Here is a 15,000-nt window from a genome sequence, read left to right on the forward strand (position 1 = left end):
ACACACACACCACGCACGCACACACACACACCACGCACGCACGCACGCACACACGCACACACGACAAGACACACACACACACACACAACACAATACCATCATCGTTATCACATCGTGTCATCATTGGCATCATTGGTGAGAAAGTCTTGTTATGTGTAAAAGAGATTTGAGTAGAGTATAAGGGCCGCTTATACGCAGAACGACATGGCGAAGATTTACTAAATATTTTATCATAAGTGCTCAAGCTTCACGAAGCGATCTCCGCCATCGGGCTTGAAGACTATCAAATCTGAAGACTCCTTTCAGAGTGTAGAGAGTTTTGAAGACGACCGGGGCCGCGGCTCCGCTCAAACGGGCAAACCAAAGGTCCTGATTACCTCTCTGGCTAAACTGTCCACCAGAATGTTCGCGCTGCGACGCATCAGGGTGTCCTGGCATCGTCAATTACCACCACGTCTGGAATGCATCTCCAATCATCACAATTTCATGTTCATATAAACAAAGATTTCCCGAGAATGCTCGCTCAAACGCCGGATTAAAAAGACGAGACGCCACTTTCGGCGTTTCTTTTCATCGTCACCTAGGAAACGGGAGCCTCAGAATAAGAGATTTTGTTTCAACGTCCGATTTCAGATACACATACTGTCTGATTTGGCCGATTCCACCCTTTTTGATTCTAAAATGATAAATAAACAGGTTTAACTTCACATTCATTGGAAAACAATTTAATATCATGTTTGTAATAAACACTCATTTTCAATATTTTGGAAAAAAACGGAAAATCAGCGTATTTCCCCAAATGGTAGCGTATCCCTTTAAATAGAACAGCAGCAGAAAGCATGCAGCATGCCATCTAGAGTGTGTGTGTGTGTGAACACACTGCTCCAGCATGCCATCTAGAGTGTGTGTGTGTGTACCTGGGAAAGGCTAGGAGATGATGGTTTTGAATCACTGGTGTGGGGATGTGTGTGTGTGTGTACCTGGGAAAGGCTGGGAGATGATGTGGTTTTTGACCACTATGTGGGGGATGTGTGTGTGTGTGTGTGTGTACCTGGGAAAGGCTGGGAGATGATGTGGTTTTTGACCACTATGTGGGGGATCTGGCTCTTTAGCTGAACAGCCTCTCTGGAGAGCTGAGCCAGAATCTCTTTACACAACAGAACATTCTGAGCCGTCTCCAACTGCATGTGCCACTGCTGAGCGCCTGAGAGAGAGAGAGAGAGAGAGAGAGAGAGAGAGGGAGGGTGAGAGAGGAGGGGAGGAGAGGGGAGGGAGAGGGAGGAGGAAGGAGAGAGGAAAAGGTAGGGAGAGAGAGAGGGAGAGTAGAGAGAGAGAAAGGGAGGAGGGAGAGAGAGAGGTTATAAACGGGATGTGTTTGATGAACAGTCAGCCTACAGGACGTCTCTTGCGTTTAAACAGCTCTACGTAATTTAGGCTACTAATCCAACAACGTGGGCACAGTGACCAGGTTCCCTGTTAAAGGCACACTATGCAAGATTTTCATCTTTACGAAGCCAATTTAGTGGTTAACGAACTTGTACAGGCGAATCGCTCACCCAGCAGGCTATACAGCATAGACGTAGCGCCAGTCCCTCATCGAGAAAACCAGCCATGCACTTCAAGAGTGGAGCCAGATCTCGTGAGAATCGTGAAACATCACCTTGTCAGTAGATAGCTCTTGACAGTTTTTGCCCTGTTTAATTTCTTCAATTTCACAATAAAAAGCATTTGTGGTATTGTGTGTTGGGGAAAATTATGAAGTTTATGGCTTACAATAAAATAACATATAAATACATCGCAACTCTAGAGGGAGCTCTATATTTTCATTACATCGTATGTTAACGTAGCTACCATTAACATCAGCGTTTTTAGCATAATAATAGCATAATTAAGTCCCATTTGATTGCCTCTGGATGAAACTAAATCTTTTTTCACCCAAACGTCTCCAAAGCCTGCTTGGATATTCTTGCAGCTGCTTGGCTTCCATATGCGTGTAAGCTTTCCATATGCTTTTATATTCAATTCTGGTTTGTTTGTCCAAGTTGCTCATGGTAACGGTTGGGGGTGGGGCTTAGCAACAGGTCAATTAGGAATCAGGATTGGGACTATATTTAATTCACACCAGACCCTTTGTTATTAATGTGTCTGTGTGTGTGTGTCCGTGTGTGTGTGTGTGTGTGTGCATGTCTGTGTGTTACCTGCTCTGGGCTTTGGCTATGTAGATGTGGGGATTGTGTACCCAAGGTCTCCGATATCTGGAGCAGTCTTCTGTATGGACACCTGGAGATGGGGGTGGGGGGGGTCCACCGTTTACATTGTTGATTATTTGTTTGTTTGCATTTAAATCCTCTATGGGCCTCATCCTCTATGGGCCTCATTTAAATCGTCTATTCATTTAAAGTAAGCGAGCAAAGTGCATGAGTAATCTGTCTAGAGTAAAACAGCTTTTATTTGGGATTGTATGCGTCTGTCTAGAGTGAGTGTGTGTGTGCCTTGATATAGGCTGTTTAAAGTATAAGTTGTGTGTGTGTGAGTCTGTGTGTGTGTGTGTGTGTGTGTGTGTGTGTGTGTGTGTAGAGTCTGTAAGTGTGTGTGTGTGTGTGTGTGTGTACCTTGATATAGGCTGTTTAAAGGGACACCAGGCAAGCATTTTAGTGTTAATTAATCATCTTAAAGGTGGTATATGGTTAAAATGACTCATTCTGAGGCCGGATGAAGGCTCTCTAGCCTGCCTGTTGGAAGAATATCCCACTTGCAAGTTTGGTGTATCCTACCGCCGACCCGAGGCAGGGATCAGTTTACAGCACAGAGCAGGCTAATGAAGCTAGAGATTGTTGCAGCGATGTGTATAATGGCAGGCGGTGAGAAGAAGCAGCGAAACCCCTTGGCCGGAGGGCACTTAAAAAAAGAGCTTCCAGACGGCGAGGGGGGTTTCGTAGAGAAAAGCATCAGGCTTGCCTGGTGTCCCTTTAAGGACAATTCGGCATGAAACTAGTTCTGGGGGTAATAACACATTGTACGAGTTAGACCGTTTAACGGGATTTTATTTTCATGCTAATCGAATGCTTGACCAGTTTTGTGCAAACCGTAATTAAGCGTTTAGCAGCCCAACCTTCGGGCACCGTACAGTAAAAGAAATCGTATTTCTATATACCACTAACAAGGCTCAAAATGGCACCACACTTACGCGGTAGCATAATGAGGGTCTCTACATGTAAACCAAAGCATTGAGAACTTTGTAAGTGTACAGGCAGTTTATTAAAAGGAAACACATTACCGTTCCACGTCTAGTTCCACATATACAGGCGAAGCGTGTGAACTAAAATCAAAGCGTAATTTGCTCAATATAGGCCTATCGAAATAATAGCTCTGATGTAGCCTATGCTTGTATAGTGTACTTACTTGTGGATGTCCATCTGGTCCCTCTGGTATGGGTTACCGCCTCAATTTCTTTTTGGGACATGGAAAAAGTTTCAACTCCAGCCCTTTTTATCAATGAGGGAAATCTTCAGACTCTACAAAACACTTTTCGTCTCTTGGAATTTGTCATGACGCTAACAGGTCCCCTCAATCTTCAGACTCTACAAAACACTCTGCGTCTCTTGGGTGTCAGCCTTAACCAAGGTCCCCTCAATCTTCGAACTCTACAAAACACTTCGTCTCTTGGGTGTCGGCCCTTAGGTCCCACTCAATCTTCAGACTCTACAAAACACTTTCGTCTCTTGGGTGTCGGCTCAGGTCCCTCAATCTTCAGACTCTTGGTCTCTTGGGGAATTGTCGCCAACAGGTCCCAATCTTCAGACTCTACAAAACCTTTCGTCTCTTGGGGGTCAGCGGCAACAGGTCCACTCAATCTTCGGACTCTACAAAACACTGTGTCTCTTGGGGGTCCTTGGAGGTCCCACATGCAAAACACAGAGCACTCCCTCTTCGGGGGCCATGGCTTCACAAATGTCCTAAGGTAGCCTACAGTTTCCAAGTCGCGAGGCTGGTGCGGCGTGACCCCAGGTAGCTCTCTCTCTCAGCCCTTTCACGGGGCTCCGCGTCTTAGTTAATATATTCCGGCGTCAATAAGGAGTTCATCCTGATGTCTTCAAATTCGTTTTAAATAACCTGCCATCTCTTATGTCTCCTGTTGCGTTCAATTGCTTTCTTTCCGGCAGCGTTTCACGAATTCACTTCACATCCCAGAGTTCCGTTTTCCCAAAGCCTGTCTGTATGTGAACCAGGCGTGAAAACGGTAATGTGTTTCTTTTAATAAACTGCCTGTACATTTACACAGTTCTCAATGCGGTTTACATGTAGGGCCCTCATTATGCTACCGTGTAAGTGTGGTGCTATTTTGAGCCTTGTTAGTGGTATAGAAATAAGCGATTACTTTTACTATGCGATGTGCTTTCGAAGGCTAAAGCGTTAAACGCTAATTAGCGGTTTTGCAATAAAACTGGTCACATTAGGCTAGCATGAAAACAATCCCAATGACAGGTCGAACTTCGGTACACATGTGTTATTAACCCTAGGTTCATTTTGCTTGGTTGTCCTTTAAAGTATAATTTGTGTCTTGTATATGTGTGTGTGTGTGTGTGTGTGTGTCTGTCTGTGAGTCTGTGTGTGTGTACCTTGATATAGGCTGTTTAGTGTGTGTGTGTGTGTGTGTGTGTGTGTGAACCTTGATATAGGCTGTGTGTGTGTGTGTGTGTGTGTGTGTGTGTGTGTGTGTGTACCTTGATATAGGCCGTTCCCTGCAGGTCGCTGGGAATCTGGACACTGAGAGGACAGTGGTCTTCTGGAATCTTCTTGTCCAGGTCGATATCTGTGTTTTTGATCACCTCAAACGTGCCATGGTGGGGGAACAGAGAACCTGGGGGCACCAGAGACAGAGACAATGAAGCGTGTGTGTGTGTGTGTGTGTGTGTGTGTGTGTGAGTGTGTGTGTGTGTGTGTGTGTGTGCGTGTGAGTGAGTGCATATATGTGTGTGAGTATACGTCTACAGTGCGTGTGTCAAAGTCAAAGTCAAAGTCAAAGTCAGCTTTATTGTCAATTTCTTCACATGTTCCAGACATACAAAGAGATCGAAATTACGTTTCTCACTATCCCACGGTGAAGACAAGACATATTTGACCAATTTTAAGTCCACAGACAAACATAACATTCAAGTAAACAAAAAAAGTAGTAAATAAGTAAATAAGAGGGCACATATAATAATAATGAAAATAAGAGCAGCAAAATTTTGTTGAAATTGTGCATAGACAGTCAATAAAAATACTTTAGTGCAAATACTGTAAAAATACTATGGTTGTTTGACCTAAGTAATAAAGAAAGTGGCATAGTGGTGCAAGTTATGTAAGAGCAGCAGAAGTGTTGTGTTTTCAGGACAACAACCACCAAGTTGTAAAGTGCACAAGTGTGCAAGGTTCAAGTGTGCAGGTGGAGAGTGCAGGCGGCCATTGTGGGTCCCAATGTCCAGGATGTTATGTAGCTGAGGGTGGAGGGGGGAGAGGAGGGAGAGAGTTCAGCATCCCTTACAGCTTGGTGTATGAAGCTGTTAGTGAGTCTGGTAGTCTGCGGACCTTCTGTACCTCTTCCAGAGGGCAGTAGATCAAACAGATTGTGAGCGGGTGACTTGCATCCTCAATTTTGGTCGCTTCTATGGTGAGGTGGTGGTGTAAATGTCCCTTCAGGGGGAGTGAAAGCACCAATGATCCTTCCAGCTGTGTTCACTATAAGCTGCAGGGCTTTCCTGTTGTATTCAGTGCAGCTTCACCCCAACACAGCTTATACAGCTGGAGAGTGATGCTCAATGGTGCCCGGTAGAATGTGGTCATGATGGCTGGTGGAGCACTTGCTGCGCCTGAGTTTTCAGGAAGTACAGGCGCGCTGAGCCTCTCGGCCAGTGATGCAGTGTTGGTGGTCCAGGAGAGGTCTTCACTGATGTGCACCCCCAGGAATTTGGTGCTGTTTCGCTCTCTCCACCACAGCACCGCCGATGGTCAGTGGCAGGTGTTGGGTGTGACCTCCGAAGTCAACAACAATCTTTGGTCTTGCTGATCGCCAGCAGGAGGTTGTTGTCCCTGCACCACGCGGTCAGATGGTCGACCTCAACCTGTATTGAGTCTCGGTCAGCCCTGGTGATGAGACCCACCAGAGTTGTGTCGTCAGGCAAATTTCACTATGATTGTTGCTGTAGGTTGCAGTGCAGTCATCGTCAGCAGGGTGAAGAGCAGCCGACTGAGCACGCAGTCCTGGGGGCCCCCTGTGCTCAGTGTGATGCTGTTGAGGGTATTGTTGCCAACACGCATCACTTGGGGCCTCTGACAGAGGAAGTCCAGTAGCCAGTTGCAGAGGTAGGTACTGAGTCCTAGTTTGTCAAGTTTGCAGATGAGTTGTTGTGGTATTATGGTGTGTGAATGCAGAACTGAAGTCTATAAACAGCAATCTCACATATGAGCCTTTTTTTCCAGGTGGGTGAGGGCTGGGTGGAGGGGCAGAGCAGATTGCATCCTCTGCAGACCCGCTTGGCTCGGTATACAAACTGGAAGGGGTCCAGGGTGGGGGGGGAGAATGGCTTTTGATATGTGACACATGACAAGCAGCCAAAGCACTTCATGATGATGGGTGCTCAGTGCCACAGGGCGGTAGTCATTGAAGCAGGATGGAGCAGTTTTCTTCGGTACAGGCATGATGGTGGCAGCTTTGAAACATGATGGGATCTGATGGCTTGCTTCAGGGAAGTGTTAAAGATGTTCTGAAGACATCCTTAAGCCCTCCCATGCAGTCCTTCAGCCACCACCTGGGATGTTGTCTGACCTGTTGCTTCTGGTGTTGATAGCAGCAAAGTGTCCCCTTCACGCCTGTCGGGCAGAGAGGCACAGGGGCTGCTCATGTAGAGGGGATGGGTCTTCTGTGGGGTGCTGTTTTGTGCTTCAAAGCGAGCAAAGAAAGGTTCAGGTTGTTGAGTAGAGGGATGTTGCTCTCACAGCTCTGTGGCGCCGGGCTTGTGTCCCGTGAGGGCCTGAAATGCCCTGCCATAGGGCTTTGTGGAGTTCCTGCTGTCTTTGAAGTGGGTGGTTATCTTGTGAGTGTATTCCTTTTTTTTTGCTTCCCTTGATGCCACACGGGACAGGTTGGCTCTCGCTGTTTTCATGCCAGCTTCATCCCCAGCTCTGTAGGTTTTGTCTCGGGCCCTCAGCAGCCTGAGGACCCCCCTGTCAGCCATGGCTTCCAGTTAGCCCGAGTGATGATGTCTTTTGTGTGGGTCACATCATCGATGCACTTGGTGATGTAAGAGGTTACAGTGTCTGTATACTCCTTATGTCTGTCCGGTTGTTGTAAGTGGCTGCCTGCTTGAACATTTCCCAGTCTGTTGTGTCAAAGCAGTCTTGAAGAGCATCGGAGGCTCCCTCAGGCCACACTTTACCTGCCATTTTAACCGGGTTTGTTCGCTACCCTTTGTCTGTATGCGGCATTAGCATAACAGTGATATGTCTGAAAGTCCAATGTGGGGAGGGGGGTGGCTTTTTGTATGCTCCTTTGTGTGTAGTGTAGGCCAGGTCCAGGATGTTATCTCCTCTTGTTGGAAAATCAACATGCTGGTGTATTTTTGGAAGTACAGTTTTAGATCAGCATGGTTAAAATCTCCAGTGAAGATGGTGAAACCGTTTGGGTGTGCGCCTGTTGTTCAATGACAGCCTGGTACAGTTCACTAAGAGCCGGGTTTTATCACTGTTGTTGTTGTTGTTGGGGATGTATACTGCTACTAGCAGAAGAAAGTAATTTCCTTGGCAGGTAAAAAAAGGTCGGCACTTTATGATCATAAACTCTGCCAGTGGTGAGCAGTGTTTTGCATACTACTACAGTGTCCCGGCACCATTCGTCCACGGATGTAAACACAGATTCCTCCTCCTCGCGATTTTACCCTCCCTTTACAATGGCCCTGTCTGCTCGATAGCATGCTAGCTGCTTTCCAGGTTGTACAGCAGAGTCGAATGTTGTCCATTTTAACCAAGTCTCAGTGAAGGCAGGCACACAGCAGTTCACCTTACTGTGCGGTTCGTTGATCTCAGCAGTCGAATGTGATCCATTTGTTGTCCAGTGCGATCGTTACATTTGCCAGGAGAATGGATGGTATGGCTGGGCGAGTTGGGCCTGGTCAGCTTAGCCTGGCCCGACGCAGCGCTTTGCCTCTTCTGCTTCCCTCGCGACACCGCTTCCGGCTTTCTTTCCGGGGAGGAGTAGCAGGCGAACCGTGTTGTTGCAGGCCGAGTAGTCCGGAAGTTCCTTTAAGCGTCTCTGTTGCAAAGTCCAGAACGCTGCAAAACTTTACTTTGCAGATGTCGATTAAAAACTGCCTGCTGTAATTGTAAAACACGTAGTAAGACAAAGGCGAACACGTAAAACTTTCGGACAAACACTTTTAAGCGAACAAAACACCGCACGGTTGGGACACAGAGAGGTCGCTGCGTGTATGCAGCGCCATCTGGATCGATTGGCGTGTGTGCGTGCGTGCATGCGTGTGTGTGTACCTGTGCTGCGGTAGCTCAGGTCCCCCAGGATCTTGTCTCCTACTTTGCGGAGCTTCCACTGGGAGCGCAGACGCAGCAGCTCGCTGTTGAAGTCTCTCTGGCGGCGGCTCTCGGCCGTCTCACACACACTCCGACTGAGACGCTCCGCGCCGCGCAGCAACACACTCCCCGCCTGCGCCAGAGCGCGCTTCTTACTGAGCAGCTGCAGCACCTGCGAACCTACATGCGCCTTACACACCTGGCTCACCTTGCCTTTTACCTGCCTTGCCTTGCGCACGCACACACACACACACGCACACACAAACACACACGCACGCACACACACATAAACACGCACGCACGCACGCACACACAAACACACACACACACAAACACGCACGCACACACAAACACACACACAAACACACACGCACGCACACACAAACACGTGCACGCACACACACAACACGCACGCACACACGGCCACAAACATTACAAACGCCGCCGCACGCACACACACACACATAAACAGCACGGCATGCGCATACAGACAAACACACACACACACAAACACGCACACACAAACACACGCATCGATCACGGACTTACCAAAATCACATCGCCAGACACACACAAACAAACACGCGACGCACACAAGCACACACACACAAAACACACGCATCGCAATAATAAACACACCATTTCATTATTGATAAGTTGATTACATGTCTATATTAACATGTTCTATAAAAGATAAAAGATAGAAAACAAAAAAAAAGATAGGAAAATAACTATTTACTGTAAAATGGTTCAGAAATGAAATCGAATCGCTAAAAATCGCATCGCAGGTCAAACTCGTGAAAAATCGGTATCCGTATCGGGCCCAGAAATTGCAATCGGTGCATCTCTAATACAAATCATCAAAAAAACACATAGACAACATATCAATCATTTTGAATTTGATGCCAGCAACATGTTTCACATGTTTCAACAGAATTTCATTCTGTAAATGTTTAGGAACTGAGGAGACCAGCAGCTAGAGTTTTGAGGATGAAATGTTGCCCATATAGGATTTCAGTTGCTCAGTATGGGGTATTCTTGTTCATGTTTTTCATTCCATTATACACCTAATTTGACAAATCTGGACTGCAGATAGGCTATTTTAGCACCTGGTTTTGGGGTTGTAAGTTTACATACCCTGACATACCCTTTAAGGCAAGTTCCCTTGGCTTTTGGAATTAAAATAGCCCCACATCATCACATACCCTTCACCATATCTCACGATTGGCATGGGGTACTTTCATCTATCAATGCAAATCAAACCAGCTATTAGGCTAACTGAAATAAACCCATCTCTAGAGAGCAGAGATTGCTACCTTAGGGCTGGTGTTGTCCTGGGAGACAGGGTCAAGAGCCATGTACTTCTTCTCCTTGACCACGGCGAGCACATCGTGCAACACACACATTTCTGTCAACGCTCCCCTCAGTGCCGTGCGCACGGAGTCCCACGGCCACAGAGACGGCTGGAACCGCACCATGCCTACACACACACACACACACACGCACGCACGCACACACACACAAGGCACACACACGCCAAGACACACATCGCGACGCGCGCCGCACGCGTGCCGCATCACAAGCACACACACGCACACGACATATACACACGCACATACACCAGTACAAGACGCTGCATTACTGCATACACACACAGGTCAAAGATAAGACATGGATTTTTCTTGTCAGCAATCTATACATTTTACAATTACAGTGTGTGTGTGTGGACTAATGTTTAGACCTTCCTCCTTTTCTTGTGTGTGTGTGTGTACTAATGTTTAGACCTTCCTCCTTTTCTTGTGTGTGTGTGTTTGTTTGTGTACTAATGTTTAAACCTTCCTCCTTTTCTTGTGTGTGTGTGTGTGTGTGTTCATTCACACCTTCCTCTTCCTCTTGCTCTTGCTTCCACTGGGTCTCGCTACTGGGCGCATCCTCGTCATTGGAGTCGTCTGATTGGTTGAAGTCAATCCTCTGAGCCAATCGAGCGAGGCTTTGGGACATGGAGAGGGGCGGCACGTAGGTCTCCACGCCATCCAGTGACACCTCTTGAACCTGCTTCTCACAGGACGACTCGATGCTCACACGCACCGCTGGGCCTCCCGACATCTACACACACACACCACACACACGCACGCACGCGCACGCACAGAGAAAGTGAGAGAAAGACCGACTGAACCTTCTATGAAACCCTACGATGACTCTCTACTCACTTGGACACATATCATCATCAACCGTTTTTTATTCATGGAGAAATTGACTGAGCATCAAGCTCTTTTACAGCAATGCCCTGAGTTACAAAACAACAACAATAATCTAAACAACAAAACAAGAACAATAAAAGATACAAAAGGCAAATAATAATAATAACAAAAATCAAATAAAAAAATAATAATAAATAGAACGAAAAGAAGGGGAATGTATAAATAATAATAATGTTATAAAAGGTCTAAAATATCAGTCAAAGCAAGAAGCAATATCATCAATATGTATGTGTACATACACACACACTGTCAAGTCAGTTTATTTGTGAACATGTGTGTCTCACAAGGTGGTTTATTCTCAAGTTCTGGCGTGCAGTGTACCACTGCAAAAGATATTGAAGTCGTTATTTGAATCACCCGTCACACTTCCAATATAAGCAATACATAATGTTTTCAGAGGTGAAGTACATCTTGCGACTGTACAAGGACAGAAAACATTGTCAGTGCAGAATGCAACCACTTGCAGCTTCGCCTGACACATACACTATTATCACCTGAACTTGCTTCTTGTTCACGTTTACAGGGAACATTTGGTGTAATATGGTGCAAGAGAGAATTAACCATGAAGACCGTGCAAACACAGGTAACTTCAGCTCTTAACCCTCAGCCTCGCGCCTAGATCCGGGAACAGCAGAGGCACGGGCCTGAGCTGCTGAACTACAGTGGACTACACGGAGCTACCGTTACGCCATCAAATAGCACGTGTAGGGACTGAAGGGAACACAGAAAACCAGGTGCCACTAAATTCCGCTTCGACCAAGGATGCTCAACACATCGCTGACCCTGTCCATGGAGGACTTGAGCTAACGCTAACTCGCCAGTTATACGACTTGTCTGGCTGTTCTACAGATGTTGAATAAGGCGATATTTCTCACCGGGTACAAAAGTCACATGAGGGTTTATGCTAATTAACTTTCAAAATAAAATAAAATCATTCCCACTACACATTTACCTTGATCTGGGTCCAAGGAAACGAAGGCTAATCACTGACAACAACAATTGACTGAATGGGTAAATATTGCAGGAAGTGACATCAAGATCACGGACGTCAACATATCGCGGTTTTACATATTTTTTCTAAGAACTGCAAGAGTTTTAATACTCTCCAGTGCACTGGTATTTTATTACAGGTTTGCAGTATGTTGACTGTCTAACTAAAGTGTATTAGTGTCATTCGACCATACGTTCAACTGAATACGAATATTAACAGGGCGATTTCAAACAGGAAGTGACGTTATCAAAAGCCTCAAACAGCCGTTTGAAGCTGCAGCGGCGGGTTGTTGTCGTTGGTATGGATGTTGGAATCGCCCTGTCTGGGGTCGTGCTCCAACTTCTCCCCGACGGGGTTGTTGTGGTTCTTCATCTTTGATTTTGTCGAACAATATTGCTGTTTTAAATAACTTGGCACACGGGCAATTGACAATGGAAAGCCAAGGAAGTTGTGTAAGTCTGATCAGTTGCCCTAGCTACACATAACCTAACGTTAGCTGCGTTAACGTTATGCTAGTAGCAGCTAGAAGCTAGATGCTAGATGTCCTAGCTTCTAACTGCAAACTTGTGAAACATCAAGTGAGCAACATGTGTGTCATAAGCTGGTGTGCGGTGAGCGTTATGGCGCATAATGGCTGCCGAGCATCACCCAGGGTGGGTGCTTTTCGCGTGGCTCCCCTTTCTCTATGCCTTGATAAAGAGCTAAATACAATTGTTATTGTTAATATAATCACTGACCTGTCTGTAAAATTGTAGTAGGATTAAGGATTGTACTTTCGTGGAGATTTACTGAATGTTAGCTGACCAGCCTGCTTTACTTGGCAGCTTTTACTGTCGGGTCTGTTCACCGACGTCACCGACACCCAGCCCGGTGCGCCCACGAGGCGGAAGAGCACAACGGCGGGGGGCGTGCTGCTGAGCCCCAACGAAGAGATGCAGCTGGCCCGCGAGGAGCTGGACCGGCGGCGCAAGCTGCGGCTGCAACAGGTGCGTGAGCAGCAGTGCTACGTGCTCGTGTGTGGACGGAGGCAGTAATGTGTGTGTAGGTACCTACCGTAAGCACCAGCGCTACCTGGCGGTGTGTGTGTGTAGGTGCATACCGTAAGCACCAGCGCTACCTGGCGGTGTGTGTGTAGGTGCATACCGTAAGCACCAGCGCTACCTGGCGGTGTGTGTGTTTAGGTGCATACTGTAAGCACCAGCGCTACCTGGCGGTGTGTGTGTGTGTGTGTGCATAAGCAGCAGCGCTACCTGGAGGTGTATGTGCGGAAGCAGGTAGTGTGTGTGTGAGAGTGTAACCTGCGTTGTTTTGAACCTGCGCGATTCAGCCTACTGCGCCAGGACCGAAGACCATGAACAACAGCACCTCGGATCGAGGAGATGGCCAGCGTAACAATTAAGCTAATGGCCCAGGCTGCAAACGCATCACCAGCAGCACTCTTGAGGCGTCGGGGAGTGAGGTTTACCAACGTTCCACAAGCACAGCTAAGCTAGCTGGCATCCGTTACATGAGCAGCAGCGCTACCTGCCGGTGTGTGTGCGGAAGCAGGTAGTGTGTAATGTGTGTGTGTGTGTGTGTGTTAGGTGCGTGAGCAGCAGCGCTACCTGGCGGTGTGTGTGCGGAAGCAGGTAGCTGGGCGTCGGCGGCAGCAGGAATCTCACCTGGAGCAGCAGCTCCGACAGGAGTGGACACAGCAGCAGCAGCAGCGCCAGGACACACTCTCCACCCAGCTCACACACACACTCAACACCCTGGGACACGCTCACGCCAGCGCCAAGGAGAACGTAAGATATACACACACACACACACACACTCAACACCCTGGGACACGCTCACGCCAGCGCCAAGGAGACCGTAAGACACACACACACACACTCAACACCCTGGGACACTCTCACGCCAGCGCCAAGGAGAACGTAAGACACACACTCTCCCCGAGTGCACACACTCAACGTTGTTGGACATATGCCTTGTCATGTCAAGAGAATATAAAACGCATACACACTTGTTCATTGTTGGTGTGTGTAGGTCAGAGAATGTCAAGTCAAGTTTATTTATATAGCACATTTCATACACAGAGGTCATTCAATGTGCTTTACATAAACAAAACCAAACAATAATAACAAATAAAAGCATAGAAGGGCAATATAGTCAAAGAATAGTTAAAAGGTAAAGATCATAATAAAAGAAAATATAAAACACAAGGTAAAATCAATTAAAAATAAAGAATAGTTAGTAAGCAAAAACAAAGGCAAAAGTAGAAAAAAAAGTAATAAAAGACAAGGTAGAGATAATTATCAGTAGTTGAAATTTGTAACTCTGCAGTTAGCAAGAAAGCATCTGAGACAATTTGTGGTCTTAAGTCTAGATTTAAAACTGGCTACAATTTAGGGGCCCTTTTATGTCATCGAAAGTTGGTTCCACAGCTGAGCGCATAGCAATAAAAGCTGCTTCACCATGTTAGTTCTAACTGTAGGTTTTACTAGCAGGTTTTTCACCTGGACCTGAGGCGAGAGGTGTACTGCTGGAAGCATGTCTGACCAAGTATTTAGGTCTACTCCATTTACTGATTTATAAACAAGCAATAGTGCTTTAAAGTCAATTCTGTGACTTACAGAGGAAGCCAGTGCAAGGACTAAGAAATTGAGTAATGGTCAATTCTTTTAGTTTTTGTTAGAATCCTGGCTGCTTTAATAGTCTTTTTGGGAGGTGTGAACAGTCCATTGCAGTAATCAACCCTGCTGGAGATAAATGCATGAATGAGTTTTTCTAAGTCATGCTTTGACATCAGCCCTCTGAGTTTGGCAATATTTTTTTGAGGTGGTAAAAAGCTGGTTGGTTATAGCTTTCATGTGGCTGTTAATTTAAATCACTGTCAATTAATACACCAGATTTTTAAGAAAGATAGGCGTCTATTTGAGACTGACCTTTAACCCAAACCTGCAACCACGCCAGGCGTTTAAAGAGACCGGCCTCCTGTTGGGACTCGGCTATTATTTGAAGTTTCACGATATACAATTTGGTCTCTGAATTTATCTCATCTGTGAATTAGTGAACACATGAGCACACAGTGAGGTGAAGCACCACACTAACCGAACTGATGAGCTGCCTACTGCCTTCCGGGGGAGCAGTGAGGGGTTAGGTGCCTTGCTCAAGGGCACTTCAGCCATGCCTGGTAGGGTTTTC

General features: G+C 46.6%; 2 protein-coding genes across 2 annotated transcripts in view; one reads left to right on the forward strand and one right to left on the reverse strand.

Annotated features, from left to right (window-relative positions):
* Positions 1 to 11,881, reverse strand: part of med17 (mediator complex subunit 17) — a 25,215-nt gene extending 13,334 nt beyond the window's left edge. Inside the window, 7 exon segments of the mRNA XM_048264092.1 lie at positions 1,052 to 1,204; positions 2,199 to 2,280; positions 4,725 to 4,861; positions 8,524 to 8,734; positions 9,879 to 10,042; positions 10,443 to 10,668; positions 11,776 to 11,881. Of these exon segments, the coding sequence (XP_048120049.1) occupies positions 1,052 to 1,204; positions 2,199 to 2,280; positions 4,725 to 4,861; positions 8,524 to 8,734; positions 9,879 to 10,042; positions 10,443 to 10,668 (973 nt within the window). The 5' untranslated portion in view covers positions 11,776 to 11,881.
* A 164-nt stretch (positions 11,882 to 12,045) lies between these two features.
* The window catches only part of LOC125307962 (centrosomal protein of 295 kDa-like), a 6,365-nt gene continuing 3,410 nt past the window's right edge, over positions 12,046 to 15,000 (forward strand). Inside the window, exons 1-3 of the mRNA XM_048264093.1 lie at positions 12,046 to 12,266; positions 12,639 to 12,800; positions 13,398 to 13,598. Coding sequence (XP_048120050.1) covers positions 12,246 to 12,266; positions 12,639 to 12,800; positions 13,398 to 13,598 — 384 coding nt within the window. The 5' untranslated portion in view covers positions 12,046 to 12,245. The remainder of the gene's footprint in view (positions 12,267 to 12,638; positions 12,801 to 13,397; positions 13,599 to 15,000) is intronic.

This window comes from Alosa alosa, chromosome 15 (genome assembly GCF_017589495.1).
Source record: "Alosa alosa isolate M-15738 ecotype Scorff River chromosome 15, AALO_Geno_1.1, whole genome shotgun sequence".
Lineage (NCBI taxonomy): Eukaryota > Metazoa > Chordata > Actinopteri > Clupeiformes > Clupeidae > Alosa > Alosa alosa.